The sequence below is a fragment of the Danio rerio genome, chromosome 17, assembly GCF_052040795.2.
Source record: "Danio rerio strain M-AB ecotype USA chromosome 17, GRCz13ab, whole genome shotgun sequence".
NCBI lineage: Eukaryota > Metazoa > Chordata > Actinopteri > Cypriniformes > Danionidae > Danio > Danio rerio.
This window is the reverse complement of record NC_141037.1, coordinates 44,735,232-44,749,585: the sequence shown is the minus strand read 5'-3', so window position 1 is coordinate 44,749,585 and position 14,354 is coordinate 44,735,232. Positions and strand designations below refer to the sequence as shown.

At 35.8% G+C, this 14,354-nt stretch overlaps 1 protein-coding gene across 19 annotated transcripts in view; it reads left to right on the top strand.

Moving 5' to 3' along the window:
• The window catches only part of ralgapa2 (Ral GTPase activating protein catalytic subunit alpha 2), a 324,396-nt gene that overhangs the window by 166,902 nt on the left and 143,140 nt on the right, over window positions 1-14,354 (top strand). For all 19 annotated transcript variants that reach the window (XR_015513714.1, XR_015513715.1, XM_087290968.1 and 16 more), the window contains 3 exons: window positions 1,429-1,622; window positions 1,778-1,876; window positions 6,948-7,103. Coding sequence is in view for 17 of the 19 variants with exons in the window: in XM_087290968.1 (XP_087147094.1) it covers window positions 1,429-1,622; window positions 1,778-1,876; window positions 6,948-7,103 (449 nt within the window). In the remaining 2 variants the exon portion in view is untranslated. The remainder of the gene's footprint in view (window positions 1-1,428; window positions 1,623-1,777; window positions 1,877-6,947; window positions 7,104-14,354) is intronic.

Sequence of the window (14,354 nt, the reverse complement as noted above, 5' to 3'; positions counted from 1 at the left end):
GGCTCTTTTTGAAAATAATTTATTCATTTGGATTGATCGGACTGATTCAGTAGCGACTGAATCACGCATAAAATATAATAAATAAATTACAAGGATGGTCAAATAGAGTAGAGCAGGGGTCACCAATCTCGGTCCTAGAGGGCCGGTGTCCATGCAGAGATTAGCTCCAACTTGCCTCAACACACTTGCCTGGGTGTTTCAAGTCAACCTATTAAGTGTATGGGTCAAACATTATATTTAGGTACAGAAATTAAGTAATCAAACGTAAAATAACACTTCATCGTATGCTATGTTATACAATTCATAGTAGATTTTTGTTGGCTGGCAGCTAGCTCTCTGCAACTCTCACATGGTTGCCCACTGAAGCTAAACAGAGTTGCTCGTCTCCTCGTCCACCACCAGTGTGCAGCATGTACCTAAATAACGCGACTGCAGCGATTTTGCACCAGACTGCAAACCACACACCAGCTGATTGGTGGAGAGGAGACAGAGTGAAGAAGCTATGATATTGGGGATAGTTAAGAGGCCATGATTCACAGTGACCAGTGGGCAAATTTGGCCAGGATGCCGGGGTGAAACCCCTACTCCAGGACATCCTGGGATTTTTAATGACCACAGAGAGTCAGAACCTCGGTTTAACATCTCATCCGAAAGACTGTGCTCACTGAGCAGTATAGAGTCCCTGTCACTATACTGGGGCATTAGGACCCACACAGACTGCAGGTTGGGAGCCCCCTGCTGGCCTCAATAACACCACTTCTGGCAGCAACCTAGCTTTCCCATGTGGTCTGCCATCCAGGTACTGAACAGCGCAGCCCTGCTTAGCTTCCGTGGGCGACCATGCAAGAGTTGCAGAGAGATAGCTGCCAGCTCAACCTGCGGTCTGTGTGGGTCCTAATGATATTTATGGATTAGCTTTGTTTTTGGAGAGCTGCTGGGTCTTAAAATGTTTTCTAGATAGTTTGACTGAGTGATTAATCAAAATTCCGCTACTTGCGGGCATAGAGAAGTGCATCCTATACCAATATGGCTTTCGGCGCCGCTCCGCAGCATGCAGCTCCACACATCCTCGCGCATTTTAGAATTTAGTTACATATTAAGTGACATTCGAATGTGCATGTCTGGTGTGCGATACTTCTAACTGTCGTGTGCGCACCTTGTCGTGGTGCTGTGCGGGGCATTCGGTGTGCGACCCGCTTAACCCAGATGCAGAGATCACTTTTTTTCATTTCAGTCAGCTCAGCTGTTGTCTACTAGTTCCCATGCAGCTTTTTGGCCCAGATGCAGTCGAGCAACACAGTTGTTAAAAAACCTCTTTGACATCAGCTTTGTGTGTCTTTGGCTTAACAGAAAAAAAACATTCTTTGTGTGTTTGTTTTACTTCACGTAATGTAACCCTTCTCTCTGTGTGTTTGCTCTTCCTCACAGACAGCAGTGAGTTTCTGGCTGATGACATCAGCATTATCGCCGGTGGCAGTTTGACTGGTTGGCATGCGGACTCGGCCTTCGTTCTCTGGAGGAGGATTCTGGGTATTCTTGGTGATGTGAACAGCATCCGCTGTGCCCGCATCCACGCCAAGGTCTTCAGTTACCTCTATGAGCTCTGGCACAAGCTGGCCAAGGTGAGATTCCCTCATAATCTGCATTAGTTTGCTTGAAAATACAGTTAAAATGGTAATATTGAAAGAAACTGTTTTGTAATTGACTATATATTGTGAGCCATCGTTTGTAGTCAACTTCAAGAGGTTAATGAGAATTTCTTGTTCTTCTGTTTCAGATCAGAGATAATCTTGGGATCAGAGTGGATTCAGACACAGCCATGGTCAAACCCTTGTTCATCCCTCCTCTGCGTATGTTGGCCTCCTGGCTCTTTAAGGTAAAACACTCAAGTAGAGCAGGAACATTTTCTCAATTATGATCAGATTAATATTATTACTATTTTAAGTATATTGCACTAAATGTCTTTGCACAATCAATTCCGAATGCGTTTTTTGTCATATTCATATACTTAAACAAAATTCTGAGTCTGTGTGCAATGAACCTAGTATTTTTGGTAGCATTTTATAATAACTACACACTATAAATCATTTATTAAGCATTAGCAAATAGTGAATTCATTATCTGTTAAGCTTTAACTCTACATTAATAAACGTTAGTAAGCAGTTTATAACTGCAGCTACAAATGCTCTATTCTTGACTTGTAAGCACCTATAAAATGTGTTTAATAATTGTATTTTCATACTTAGTTAATGATTTATTTTTCATTACTAAATTAAGTATTGCATTATTTACAAACCATTTGTATTTAAGAGTAGTTGATGGTTTTTATGATCATTCAGAATAAGTTAGTAAATGATTAATAAACTATTGAAATCAACATTTATATGTCTTATCATTCAGGCATATACTAATAGTTAACTAATATGTTAATAAATGCTTTATTAACTCAACTTCATGCAGTTTTGTGACCCAATCTAAAGTGAGGACTATTCATGCTTTATAAATCCCTTAGAAATGACAATTAAAGGCTCAGAATTAAATGAACTATAATATTTGCAATCTTTTCTAAAAAGTAAAATAACTCTAAAGTTTAAACATCGCTGAATAACTTGAGTGTCAAGATACGACATCCAACTGGATAAAACAACAGTATAATAATTTAACAAAATAATAACATGCAATGTTTAAACTCTACAGTGAATTTTTATTTAGGCTTGCAAAGATTTATTTTTCATTTGAAGTACAGTTTCATTTGTGTATCTTTAAACTAATAGGAATGAATAATGTCATTTTTCCTGTTTAGAATTTAACTCAGCATTTTAATTGTCATTTATAAGGGATTTATAAAGCATCAATAGTCCTCACTTTAGATTAGGTCACAAAACTAGATGAAGTTGAGTTAATAAAGCATTTATTAACATACATAGTAACCATTAATATATGCCTGAATAATAAGACATATAAACGTTAATTTTAATAGTTTATTAATTATTTACTAAATCATTCTGAATGATCCTAAAAACCCTCAACTACTCTTATACAAATGGTTTGTAACTAATGTGATACTTAATTTAGTAATGAAAAATAAATTGTTAACTAAACATGAAAGTACAATTATTAAGCACATTTTAAATATGTTTGTATGTCAAGAATAGAGCATTTGTAGCTGCAGTTATAAACTGCTTACCAACGCTTATTAATGTAAAGTTAATGCTTAACAGATAATGAATTCACTATTTGCTAATGCTTAATAAATGGCTCATAATGTGTAGTTATTATAAAGTGTTACCGTATTTTTTTTTTAGTAATCATGCATTCATTGGTCAAAAATAACAATAAATAATCTTGTGACTTGAATGCAGTGCAATAAAAAAGCGGTGTTTGATTTATTTTGAAACGCTATACTATTGAAGTCAAAATTATTATCCTTCTGTATTAGAGTAAACATTATTGTCAGATTTATTTATTAGATCTTTTTTGTTATATTTTTTTCATTATTCTTCTGGGGAAAGTCTTATTTGTTTTATTTTAGGTAGAATAAAAGCAGTTTTTATTTTTAACATTATTAGCCACCCTAAGCAATTTTAACAAACCATTGTCAAACAATGCTTTACCTAATTACCCTAACTTGCCTATTGAATCTAGTTACATGTCATTTTAAATGTCACTTTAAGCTGAAGACTAGTATCTTGAAAATCATGTAGTAAAATATTACTGTCATCATGGCGACGATAAAATAAATCAGTTAGAAGTTATTAAAACTATTATGTTTATAAATGTGTTGAAAAAAAAACTCTCCATTGAACAGAAATTGGGGAAATAAAATACAGGGGAGCTAATAATTTAGCAGGGTTAATAATTCTGACTTCATCTGTATCTTAGAAGACTCAATGCTTATCTTTTTTATTTTTTTGGAGTGATGCAGTATGGGAGACATTTTGATACATTTTCAACATAAAATAGTTTATTTCAACAATATTTCATAATATTACTGCTTGTACAGTATTTTTGATCTAACAATTGCAGCTAGGAAACTTAATTGAAAAAACATGACAATGTAGTTATTATCAAGCCCAGACTTTTGAATTAGAGTCAGTATAACACTAAGAGCCCTCACACACCTTTATTTATCACAGTGGTGGTAACTGGCTAGTTGGAAAACCCTACTACACTCAACGGCCACTTTATTAGGTACACCTTACTAGTACCGGGTTGGACCCCTTTTTGACTTCAGAACTGCCTTAATCCTTCATGGTATAGATTCTACAAGGTACTGGAAATATTCCTAAGAGATTTTGGTCCATGTTGACATGATAGCATCACTCAGTTGCTGCAGTTTTGTCGACTGCAATAGGTGCTCTATTGGATTGAGGACTGGTGACTGTGGAGGCCATTTAAGTACAGTGAACTCATTGTCATGTTCAAGAAACCAGTCTGAGATGATTCACGCTTTATGACATGGCACATATAATGCTGGAAGTAGCTATAAGAAGATGGGTACGCTGTGGTCATAAAGGGATGGACATGGTTAGCAACAATACATACGAAGGCTGTGGCATTGACACGATGCTCAGTTGGTACTAATAGGTCTAAAGTGTGCCAAGAAAATATCCCCCACACCATTTCACCACTAAAACCAGCCTGAACCATTCATACAAGGCAGGATGGATCCATGATTTCATGTTGTTTACGGCAAGTTGTGACCCCACCATCCGAATGTTGCAGCAGAAATCGAGACTCATCAGACTAGGCAATGCTTTTCCAATCTACTAATTCTAATTTTGGTGAGCCTGTGATAACTGTAGCCTCAGTTTCCTTTTCTTAGCTGACAGGAGTGGCACCGGATCTGGGGCCTCATGTACGAAGACTTGCGTGGAAATCATACTAAAACATTGCGTACGCACAAAGCTGTAAATGTGCGTACGCAGAAAAAAATTCAGATGTATCAAACACTGCTTACGCCGAATCCCACGCATATTCTTTTGTACATCCGAATAAACGTGAAACTGAGCGCAACATGCACGAGCACAAAACCCCTCCCTGCCTCCTCCCCCGTATGAATATGCTAATGACTATGCTAATGGCAAAACCCAACGAAAAAGCAATGGCAAAATCAAGCAAAAAGATAAACTTTGAACAGAATGTGAATTGGAGGTGCTGCTTTCGGAGGTAGACCGGAGAAAAGCGGTGTTATTTGCAAGTTTGTTCTCCGGAATTAACAACAAAAGAAAAAAATAGAGTGGGAGAGTTTAGCTGATGCGGTTAACACAGTTGGGTCTGAACATAGCACTGAGTGAATTGAAAAAGAAATAGTGTGGTTTATATGTTTAAAATGTTGCAGTACCCTTAACAGTCTCAGTGGCGCAGCTCGTAAAGCGCATGTCAACATGTTTTGACACATTTGAGCATGAACTCGGTTCGAATCCAGCGTCTGATGAACTCTTTATTCTTTTTTCCCCCGCTACATATCAGATTTTGCCAACTATTTATCACGAGAAAGACAAATAGGAATCATTAATAAGTTTGTGGATCATATTTTATTCGTACATTTATTGAATGGAAATGTTTCTGATTCACACATGCAAATTCATCTTCAGATGCTGTTTTTATAGCAATGTGCGTGCAGTAGATAGCTCAGATTACATTGTGAAAACAGGTATGGAAACCTTATATACCTGCTAGATGAACCTGTCTCATACACCTGCTATTACAAGGCTCAGACACTTTGTAGAGAGGAATTTAACACAACTGCCTCTAGGAGTCGCGAATGGAAATAAAACAGACACGCACAAATGTTTTTTTAAAAAAATGTTTTTGTGCATACGCAGCGTTGATACATGAGGCCCCTGGTCTTTTGCTGCTGTAGCTCATTCTTTTCAAGGTTAGACTTGTTGTGCATTCAAAGATGCTCTTCTGCATACCTCGCTTGAAACGAGTGGTTATTTAAGTTACTGTTGATCAGCAGTTTCTGAAATACTCAGACAAGCCTGCCTGGCACCAACAACCATGTAAATCACCTTTCCTCCCCATTTTGATGCTCAGTTTGAACTGCAGCAGACCATGTCTACATGCCTAAATGCATTGAGTTGCTGCCATGTGATTGGCTGATTGAAATTTTGGGTTAAAGAGCAGTTGGACAGGTGCACCTAATAAAGTAGCTTTTCAGTGAATAGGTGCATCCCAAATACCGTACTTATGCACTATTCTACGCCATTTCATAGTATAAATAGTGTAAGTGCGTTCATACTGAAAACATTTTAAAAATAATAAGTGCACTTTAATTACCTGGATGATGCACTTATTCAACCGGTAAAATGAAGTGTGGAATAAATGGACAGTTCTTGCAATCAACGACCGCAGGTTTGCCTATGTAGCGGAAGGGGCAGAGCTATCGGGCGCACATCTTGGATAACTTTATTTATTTTGGAGGGTGAAAGCAAAATTCTCCTACGAGAGTGATTATAGCGCCTCCTGATGGTGAATGCGGTTATACTCACGGCAGGTATTATTTGATAATTCAGTAGTTCATTTCACTCATTTGGCAACCATCAAACATCATCAGGGAAACGGTTTGACATTCCACTCCATTTGGGACGACACTACATAGATATACTATGCTGTTGAGTGTGTAAGTGCATAAGTACATTTTGCATGAGTGCATAGTGTATAGTGTGCCATTTGGGAAGCAGCTAAAGTCTGGCTACGCCAAATGTCTCCATTATACTTTCTCCTGCCATGAAAATGACCCGCATGGCGCTAAACACAAACAAACAAACTAGTATCAGCACTAATGTGAAATGTCTTTCTTTAAACAACAACTTTCGTTACAGTGATACTTATGTATTGATACGGTCTAGTATGTTATATCATTTTATAGGCATGTTTGATGTAATGAACAGGAATGAGCTGATGAAATATTGAATTTCCTTTGATGTGTGTTTATTCAGGCGACCATGCTGCCTTCAGAATTTAAAGCTGGGAAACTACAGGCGTATAAGCTGATCTGTGAGATGATGACCAAACATCAAGACGTGCTGCCCAACAGTGACTTCCTGGTGCATCTATACCATGTCATGCACAAAGGGTTCACAAGCGACGATCAGGTAAGTTTTTTTTGTTTTTTGCAATCATTTAATAAACACATTGGAATGTACTTAGTTTTACACTTACAGTAGGAAATTGAAGGTTTTTTATTTCTGCTTTGACGCTTTATGGGTTATAACTTCACATAATATAATTAATATAATATAATATAATATAATATAATATAATATAATATAATATAATATAATATAATATAATATAATATATAATATAATATATGGCCGGCAGCTAGCTCTCTGCAACTCTCACGTGGTCGCCCACTGAAGCTAAGCAGGGCTGCGCTCGGTCAGTACCTAGATGGGAGACCACTTGGGAAAGCTAGGTTGCTGCCGGAAGTGGTGTTAGTGAGGCCAGCAGGGGGCGCCCAACCTGCGGTCTGTGTGGGTCCTAATGCCCCAGTATAGTGACGGGGACTCTATACTGCTCAGTGAGCGCCGTCTTTCAGATGAGACGTTAAACCGAGGTCCCGACTCTCTGTGGTCGTTAAAAATCCCAGGATGTCCTTCGAAAAAGAGTAGGGGTTTAACCCCGGCATCCTGGCCAAATCTGCCCACTAGCCTCTGTCCATCATGGCCTCCTAACCCTCCCCATATCATGATTGGCATATCATCACTCTGTCTCCTCTCCACCAATCAGCTGGTGTGTGGTGTGCAGTCTGGCGCAAAATGGCTGCCGTCGCGTCATCCAGGTGGATGCTGCACACTGGTGGTGGATGAGGAGATCCCCCCCCCCCCCTTTTATATAAAAGCGCTATATAAATGTAACGAATTATTATTATTATTATATAATATAATATAATATAATATAATATAATATAATATAATATAATATAATATAATATAATATAATATAATATAGGGCGAAGCATTGGCGTAGTAGGTAGTGCTGTTTGCTTACAGCAAAAAGGTCGCTGGTTCGATCCTTGGCTCAGTTGGTGTTTCTGTGTGGAGTTTGCATGTTCTTTTTATATCACTCATTCATTCATTTATTCATTGTCTTGTCGGCTTAGTCCCTTTATTAATCTGGGGTCACCACAGCGGAATGAACCGCCAACTTATCCAACACGTTTTTAAGCAGCGAATGCCCTTCCAGCCGCAACCCATCTCTGGGAAACATACACAAACACTCAATCACACACACTCATACACTAAGGACATTTAGTATACCCAATTCACCTGTACCACATGTCTTTTGACTGTGGGGGTAACCGGAGCACCCGGAGGAAACCCACACAAACACAGGGAGAACATGCAAACTCCACATAGAAGCGCCAACTGAGCCAAGGACCAGCGACCTTCTTGCTGTGAGGCAACAGCACTACCTACTGCGCCACTGCTTCGCCCTATATGTATATTATATTAATTGTCTTATGTGAGGTTATAACAAAATCATCAAGCTGAAATAGAAAAACCTTTTAATTTCTTGTTGCAAGTCTTTCCTAGAAATGTCTTCTCATCAATAATGAAAGATTTTATAAAACTTTAAATTTAAATAATTAGTATATCTATATCTACTTTTTTATTTATTTTTTAAATGTATTTATTAATTAATTTTTTTGCTCCAAAAGCTTTTTAGTACTGATTTCAGTTGATTTATTAATCTCAATTCGAAGAAAGACACTTATGACTGTTTTTCATTCATTCATTTATTCATTTTTTCTTCGACATAGTCCCTTTATTAATCAGGGGTCACCACAGTGGAATGAACAGGCAACTTATCCAGCATGTGCTTTATGCAGCGGATGCCCTGCCAGCTGCAACCTAGTACTGGGAAACACGCATACCCTCTCACATTCACACACACACTCATACACTATGGTCAGTTTAGCTCATCCAATTCACTTATAGCGCATGTCTTTGGACTGTGGGGGAAACCGGAGCACCCAGATTAAATCAACGCAAACACAGGGAAAACATGCAAACTCCACAGAGGAATGCTGAAATCGCTACACTTCTTGCTGTGAGGCGACAGTGCTAACCACTGAGCCACTGTGCTGTCCATGACTATTTTTGTATTACAAATAATTTTTGACAGTCTGAAACTTTTTTTTAAGAGAGCAGTAGTATTAAACTTTGAATATTCCTTAACATTAACAAACAAAACATTCACAGATGTGACCACTAGATGGAGTAACAGTCTTTCTTGTAATGCAGTAATGACTATCTGAAGCAGATTAGATTTCTATACAAGGAAATGCTTGTTTTGCAAACTAATACAGCACTTGTTTTGCAAACTTATACAGCACTTCCATGCCTAGCACACAAGCTGATGCATTACTACAATACAAAATGATTAAACCCCATTACAGAAAAAGAGGAAAAAATCTAAATAGTAATATTATTAATAATAAATTCAATAAAAATTATATATATACTTTAACTGGTGACCCAACATTAATCAAGGGACTAAGCTAACAAAAAAATTAATAAATGAATATATACTTTAACAAAGAAAAACATTAGGGTGGGTGGGTGTTTTTGGGGTCTAAATTTCCAATCCCTATTCAATCATCAGAAGACAACATCATTTATCTAACTGTGGTATTACACTGCACACAACATGCTTTTTGTCTTGTTTCTAGTCCAAATATCAAAAATTTTCTAGACAAGCAAGAATTATTGTCTTGTTTTCTTAAATAATTAGACAAATATGAAGTGATTTATTTTTTCCCTAAACAAGCCAAATAATCTACACTCTCAGAAATAAAGGTACACAAGTTGTCACTGGGGTGGTATCTTTTCAAAAGGTACAAATTTGTCCATAAAAGGTCCATAATAATACCTGAAGCGTACATATTAGTACCTAAAAAGTACGTGTTCATCCTAAAATTTTAGATACTATTATTTACTATTGAGTTACCAATATGAACCTGTTGATTACAGAGGTGTAACTTTTGAAAAGGTACCACCCCAGTGACAGCTCGCATACCTTTATTTCTGTGGGCATTTTTTGCTATTTCTGCGCAGAATATTGTAAAAAATCTGCAGATTTATGCGGAATAATTTTGAGTGTATCGTAAGTAAAAACAATATGTTAAAAAATAAAGAATTATACATTTTTTACTTTTATTTAATGTTTACATTGCAAATCCTTTTAGATCTATTTATTTGGTAAACAAAGCAAGTCTCTCATATAATACTATATATCTACCATATAACTACTATAAGAAATAATTACTTTACAAACTGTATTATAAGTAAATCATATGAACGTTTTTATATTAGTCGTTAATATTACTGAAATTCAAAATGTATATCTACACACATTTACACACAGCTGAATAAATTCACTCAACGATGGGCTGAAATCAGTGGAAATCAACAGAGACCTGGAAGGCAAAAGAAATAGGTGGAAAAAAAAACTGAGTAATAGGAAAGCATATTTTTAAAAGTTCTTGCGTTCCTTGCTAAGATGTTTTGAATTATCTTGCAAAGATGTTTTGCTTTATCTCGCAACAATGCTTTACATTATCTCGCCAAGATGTTTTGCGTGATCTCAGAAAGATGATTTGGGTTATCTCGGAAAGATGATTTGAGCTATCTCGCAAAGATGTTTTGCTTTATCTCGCAAAGATGCTTTGCATTATCTCGCAACAATGTTTTGCATTATCTCGCGAAGTTGTTTTGCATTATCTCGCAACGATGTTTTGCATTATATCGCGAAGATGTTTTGCGTTATCTCGCAAAGATGTTTTGCATTATCTCAGAAAGATGATTTGCGTTATCTCGGAAAGATGATTTGCATTATCTCGGAAAGATGATTTGCATTATCTCGCAAAGATGTTTTGCGTTATCTCGCAAAGATGTTTTGCATTATCTCAGAAAGATGATTTGTGTTTTCTCGGAAAGATGTTTTGCGTTATCTCGGAAAGATGATTTGCATTATCCCAGAAAGATGATTTGTGTTTTCTCGGAAAGATGATTTGCGTTATCTCGGAAAGATGATTTGCGTTATCTCGGAAAGATGATTTGCATTATCTCGGAAAGATGATTTGCATTATCTCGCAAAGATGTTTTGCGTTATCTCGCAAAGATGTTTTGCATTATCTCAGAAAGATGATTTGTGTTTTCTCGGAAAGATGTTTTGCGTTATCTCGGAAAGATGATTTGCATTATCCCAGAAAGATGATTTGTGTTTTCTCGGAAAGATGATTTGCGTTATCTCGGAAAGATGATTTGCGTTATCTCGGAAAGATGATTTGCGTTATCTCGGAAAGATGATTTGCATTATCTCGCAAAGATGATTTGCATTATCTCGCAAAGATGTTTTGCATTATCTCGCAAAGATGTTTTGCATTATCTTAGAAAGATGTTTTGCATTATCTCAGAAAGATGATTTGCGTTATCTTGCAAAGATGATTTGCGTTATCTCGCAAAGATGATTTGCGTTATCTCGCAAAGATGATTTGCGTTATCTCGCAAAGATGTTTTGCGTTATCTCGGAAAGATGATTTGCATTATCTCAGAAAGATGTTTTGCGTTTTCTCGGAAACATGATTTGCGTTATCTCGGAAAGATGATTTCCGCTATCTCACAAAGATGTTTGCTTTATCACGCAAAGATGATTTGCATTATCTCTGAAAGATAATTTGCATTATCTCGCAAAGATGTTTTGCGTTATCTCGGAAAGATGATGTGCGTCTTCTCTGAAAGATGATTTGCGCTATCTCGGAAAGATTATTTGCATTATCTTGGAAAGATGATTTGTGCTATCTCGGAAAGGTGTTTTGCTTCATCACGCATGTTTTGCATTCCCTTTTCAAAACTTTTTTTTTTCACAAACACTTTCTGTTCACTGCATACATGTCAACCCTCTCGTTTTTGCTGAAAATCTCCCATATTTTACAGATGTGATTCATATGATAAGCTGATTCCAGATCAGCTTCTGTATACCCAATTTAAAAGTGACACCTCTGTTATCATCTCTGTTTTGTTTTGTTTTGTTTGAGACAAGGTGTCTCCTTAAGAATGCACAGATCTATAATGAAAGCATTCGATTATCTCTCTGTTTCTGCTCATTTAAGAGAAAAGTAGTTATGGTTAAAATAAAACACTCAGAACAAACGTTTACATAATATTAATAATTAATAATTTTTAGATATTTGGACTGGCAACAAGACAAAATATCTCAAGTATGAAAAGCCTTTTATGCAGTGCATACAATCAACATCTTTTTTATTTTTTCCTTCTTTTGGCTAAACAGTTTATTTGTTTGTCTCTGGTCTTGATCTTTACGCAGTGTGCTGAAATGCATTCAGCTCTCAAGCGCTACTCTCTCTTTATTTGGTTTTCTTTGAATTTGGTCTAGTCCAAAAAATAAATAAATAAATAAACAAATAAATAAGAGCACCTTGAATATAGAGATGGAATGGAAAACTTGAGAAGGTGGACGAGAAAGGAAGCAAAAGTGCTTTTTCCCCCCTTAACCCTTTTTTTTTCCTTCTTTTTTTGAAGTGTCCAGATTCTATTTGTGCAAATGTTGGCTTGAGTTCTCCGACCAGATCCACAAGGGCCAGATATGAAGCCCAGACAGAGCTCAGAGACAGCAAAAGTGCATCTCTTTTGTGTGTGTGTGTGTGTGTGTGTGTGTGTGTGTGTGTGTGTGTGTGTGTGTGTGTGTGTGTGTGTGTGTGTGTGTTTTAACTCTCACTGGATGAAGCTGTTCAAGTTCACCTCAGAAACAACTTTTCACTTTGACACCCAAAGCTTAAGAAAAAAAATGCTTGAAAAACACTACTGTCATTACATTATTTTTGGTCACATTTTATTTTAATGTACAATTTTCACTGTTTACAAATCATTAACAGGGATTAACTGAGACTTTAAGTTGAATAAACTACTAATTAGCTGCTTATTAATAGTTAGTAAGCTTGTAGGTTTAGGTAGTGGGTAAGGGAGACAAATGAGGTCATACTTTATATATGCTAACAAACAGTTAATATCTTAATAATAGGCAGGTAATAAGCTAAAAGCAAATGGTATGAATTGTTACTCAAGTTTAAGCTTGACCTTATCTACTACAGCACTGAATACTAAATATGTTAAAATCCTACATGCACAACAGTATTACAAGTAGAGTTTTGAACAGCTTATAAACCTTTTTTATTGGTAACACGTTTTACAGTTCACTAACATGAACAAACTATGAACACCACATTTATTACCCAGTTTATTCGTCTTTGTTAGTGGTAATTAATGGAAATAAAGTTTTATGTTAACTAACCAATGCTAACACAGAGACTTTAGATTTCAATAATGCATTAGTACATTTTGAACTGATTAATAAATGCTATACAAGTATTGTTCATTATTAGTTTGTTTTAGTAAATACATTAGTCGATATTAGATAATGGAGACAATTGTTTTGTAGTGTGACACTTTTTTTGTTTGTTTGTTTGTTTGTTGGTCAACAGTGCCGGTTAAAATTGTAAAGATGTAATACTTAATTATATAAATTATTTATTTAATGAACTGCCAACTTAATTTAATTAACAGTAATATACAGTGTGAATTTATTAAATGCCGTCACTCTCTGCAATAGCCATCTTGGGCTATTCAGTAGCCAAAAAATAAATAAATAAATAAAATAGATATATAGCCATTTTTATTTAAAAATATACTAAAACCTTATTATATATCAAATCCTAATAATTGTTTTGTAATATGAATTGCTAAGTACTTAATTTGGACACTTTAAAGGTGATTTATTTATTTATTTATTTATCATTTTTTTAGAACATTAATTTTCCCAACGTTCAAATAGTTGCTGTAGTCTTAGCTAAATATTATACTATTTTAACAAATACATACACCAATGGAAAGCTTATTTATTCAGCTTTTTATATGAAGTATAAATATCACTTTTAAAATAATTATGACTGGTGGTCCAGGGTCCTATATTGTCATTAAATGTAAAATAAAAAAAACTGTAATAGCACATAATTAATAATCATTTCCACAAACATTTAAAGTCAAAACTGGAGCGAAAACTGTATGACACATAACATTAACATCGATCTATGAAATGTGACCCTGGACCACAAAATCAGTAATAAGTGTCCATTTGTGGACATTTTATTGGATAAGATCATTTGTGGCTGAACAACACTGTAAAAATTGTTGGGTTCCACACAGTTGATTTGTGTTGGGAAAAGATGAAGGAATTAAGTTACAAATGTAAGTTGATTGAACAAAAAATAGTTAAGTTGTCCAAAAAACAACCTCAAGAATTTATTTAAAAAATATATAATT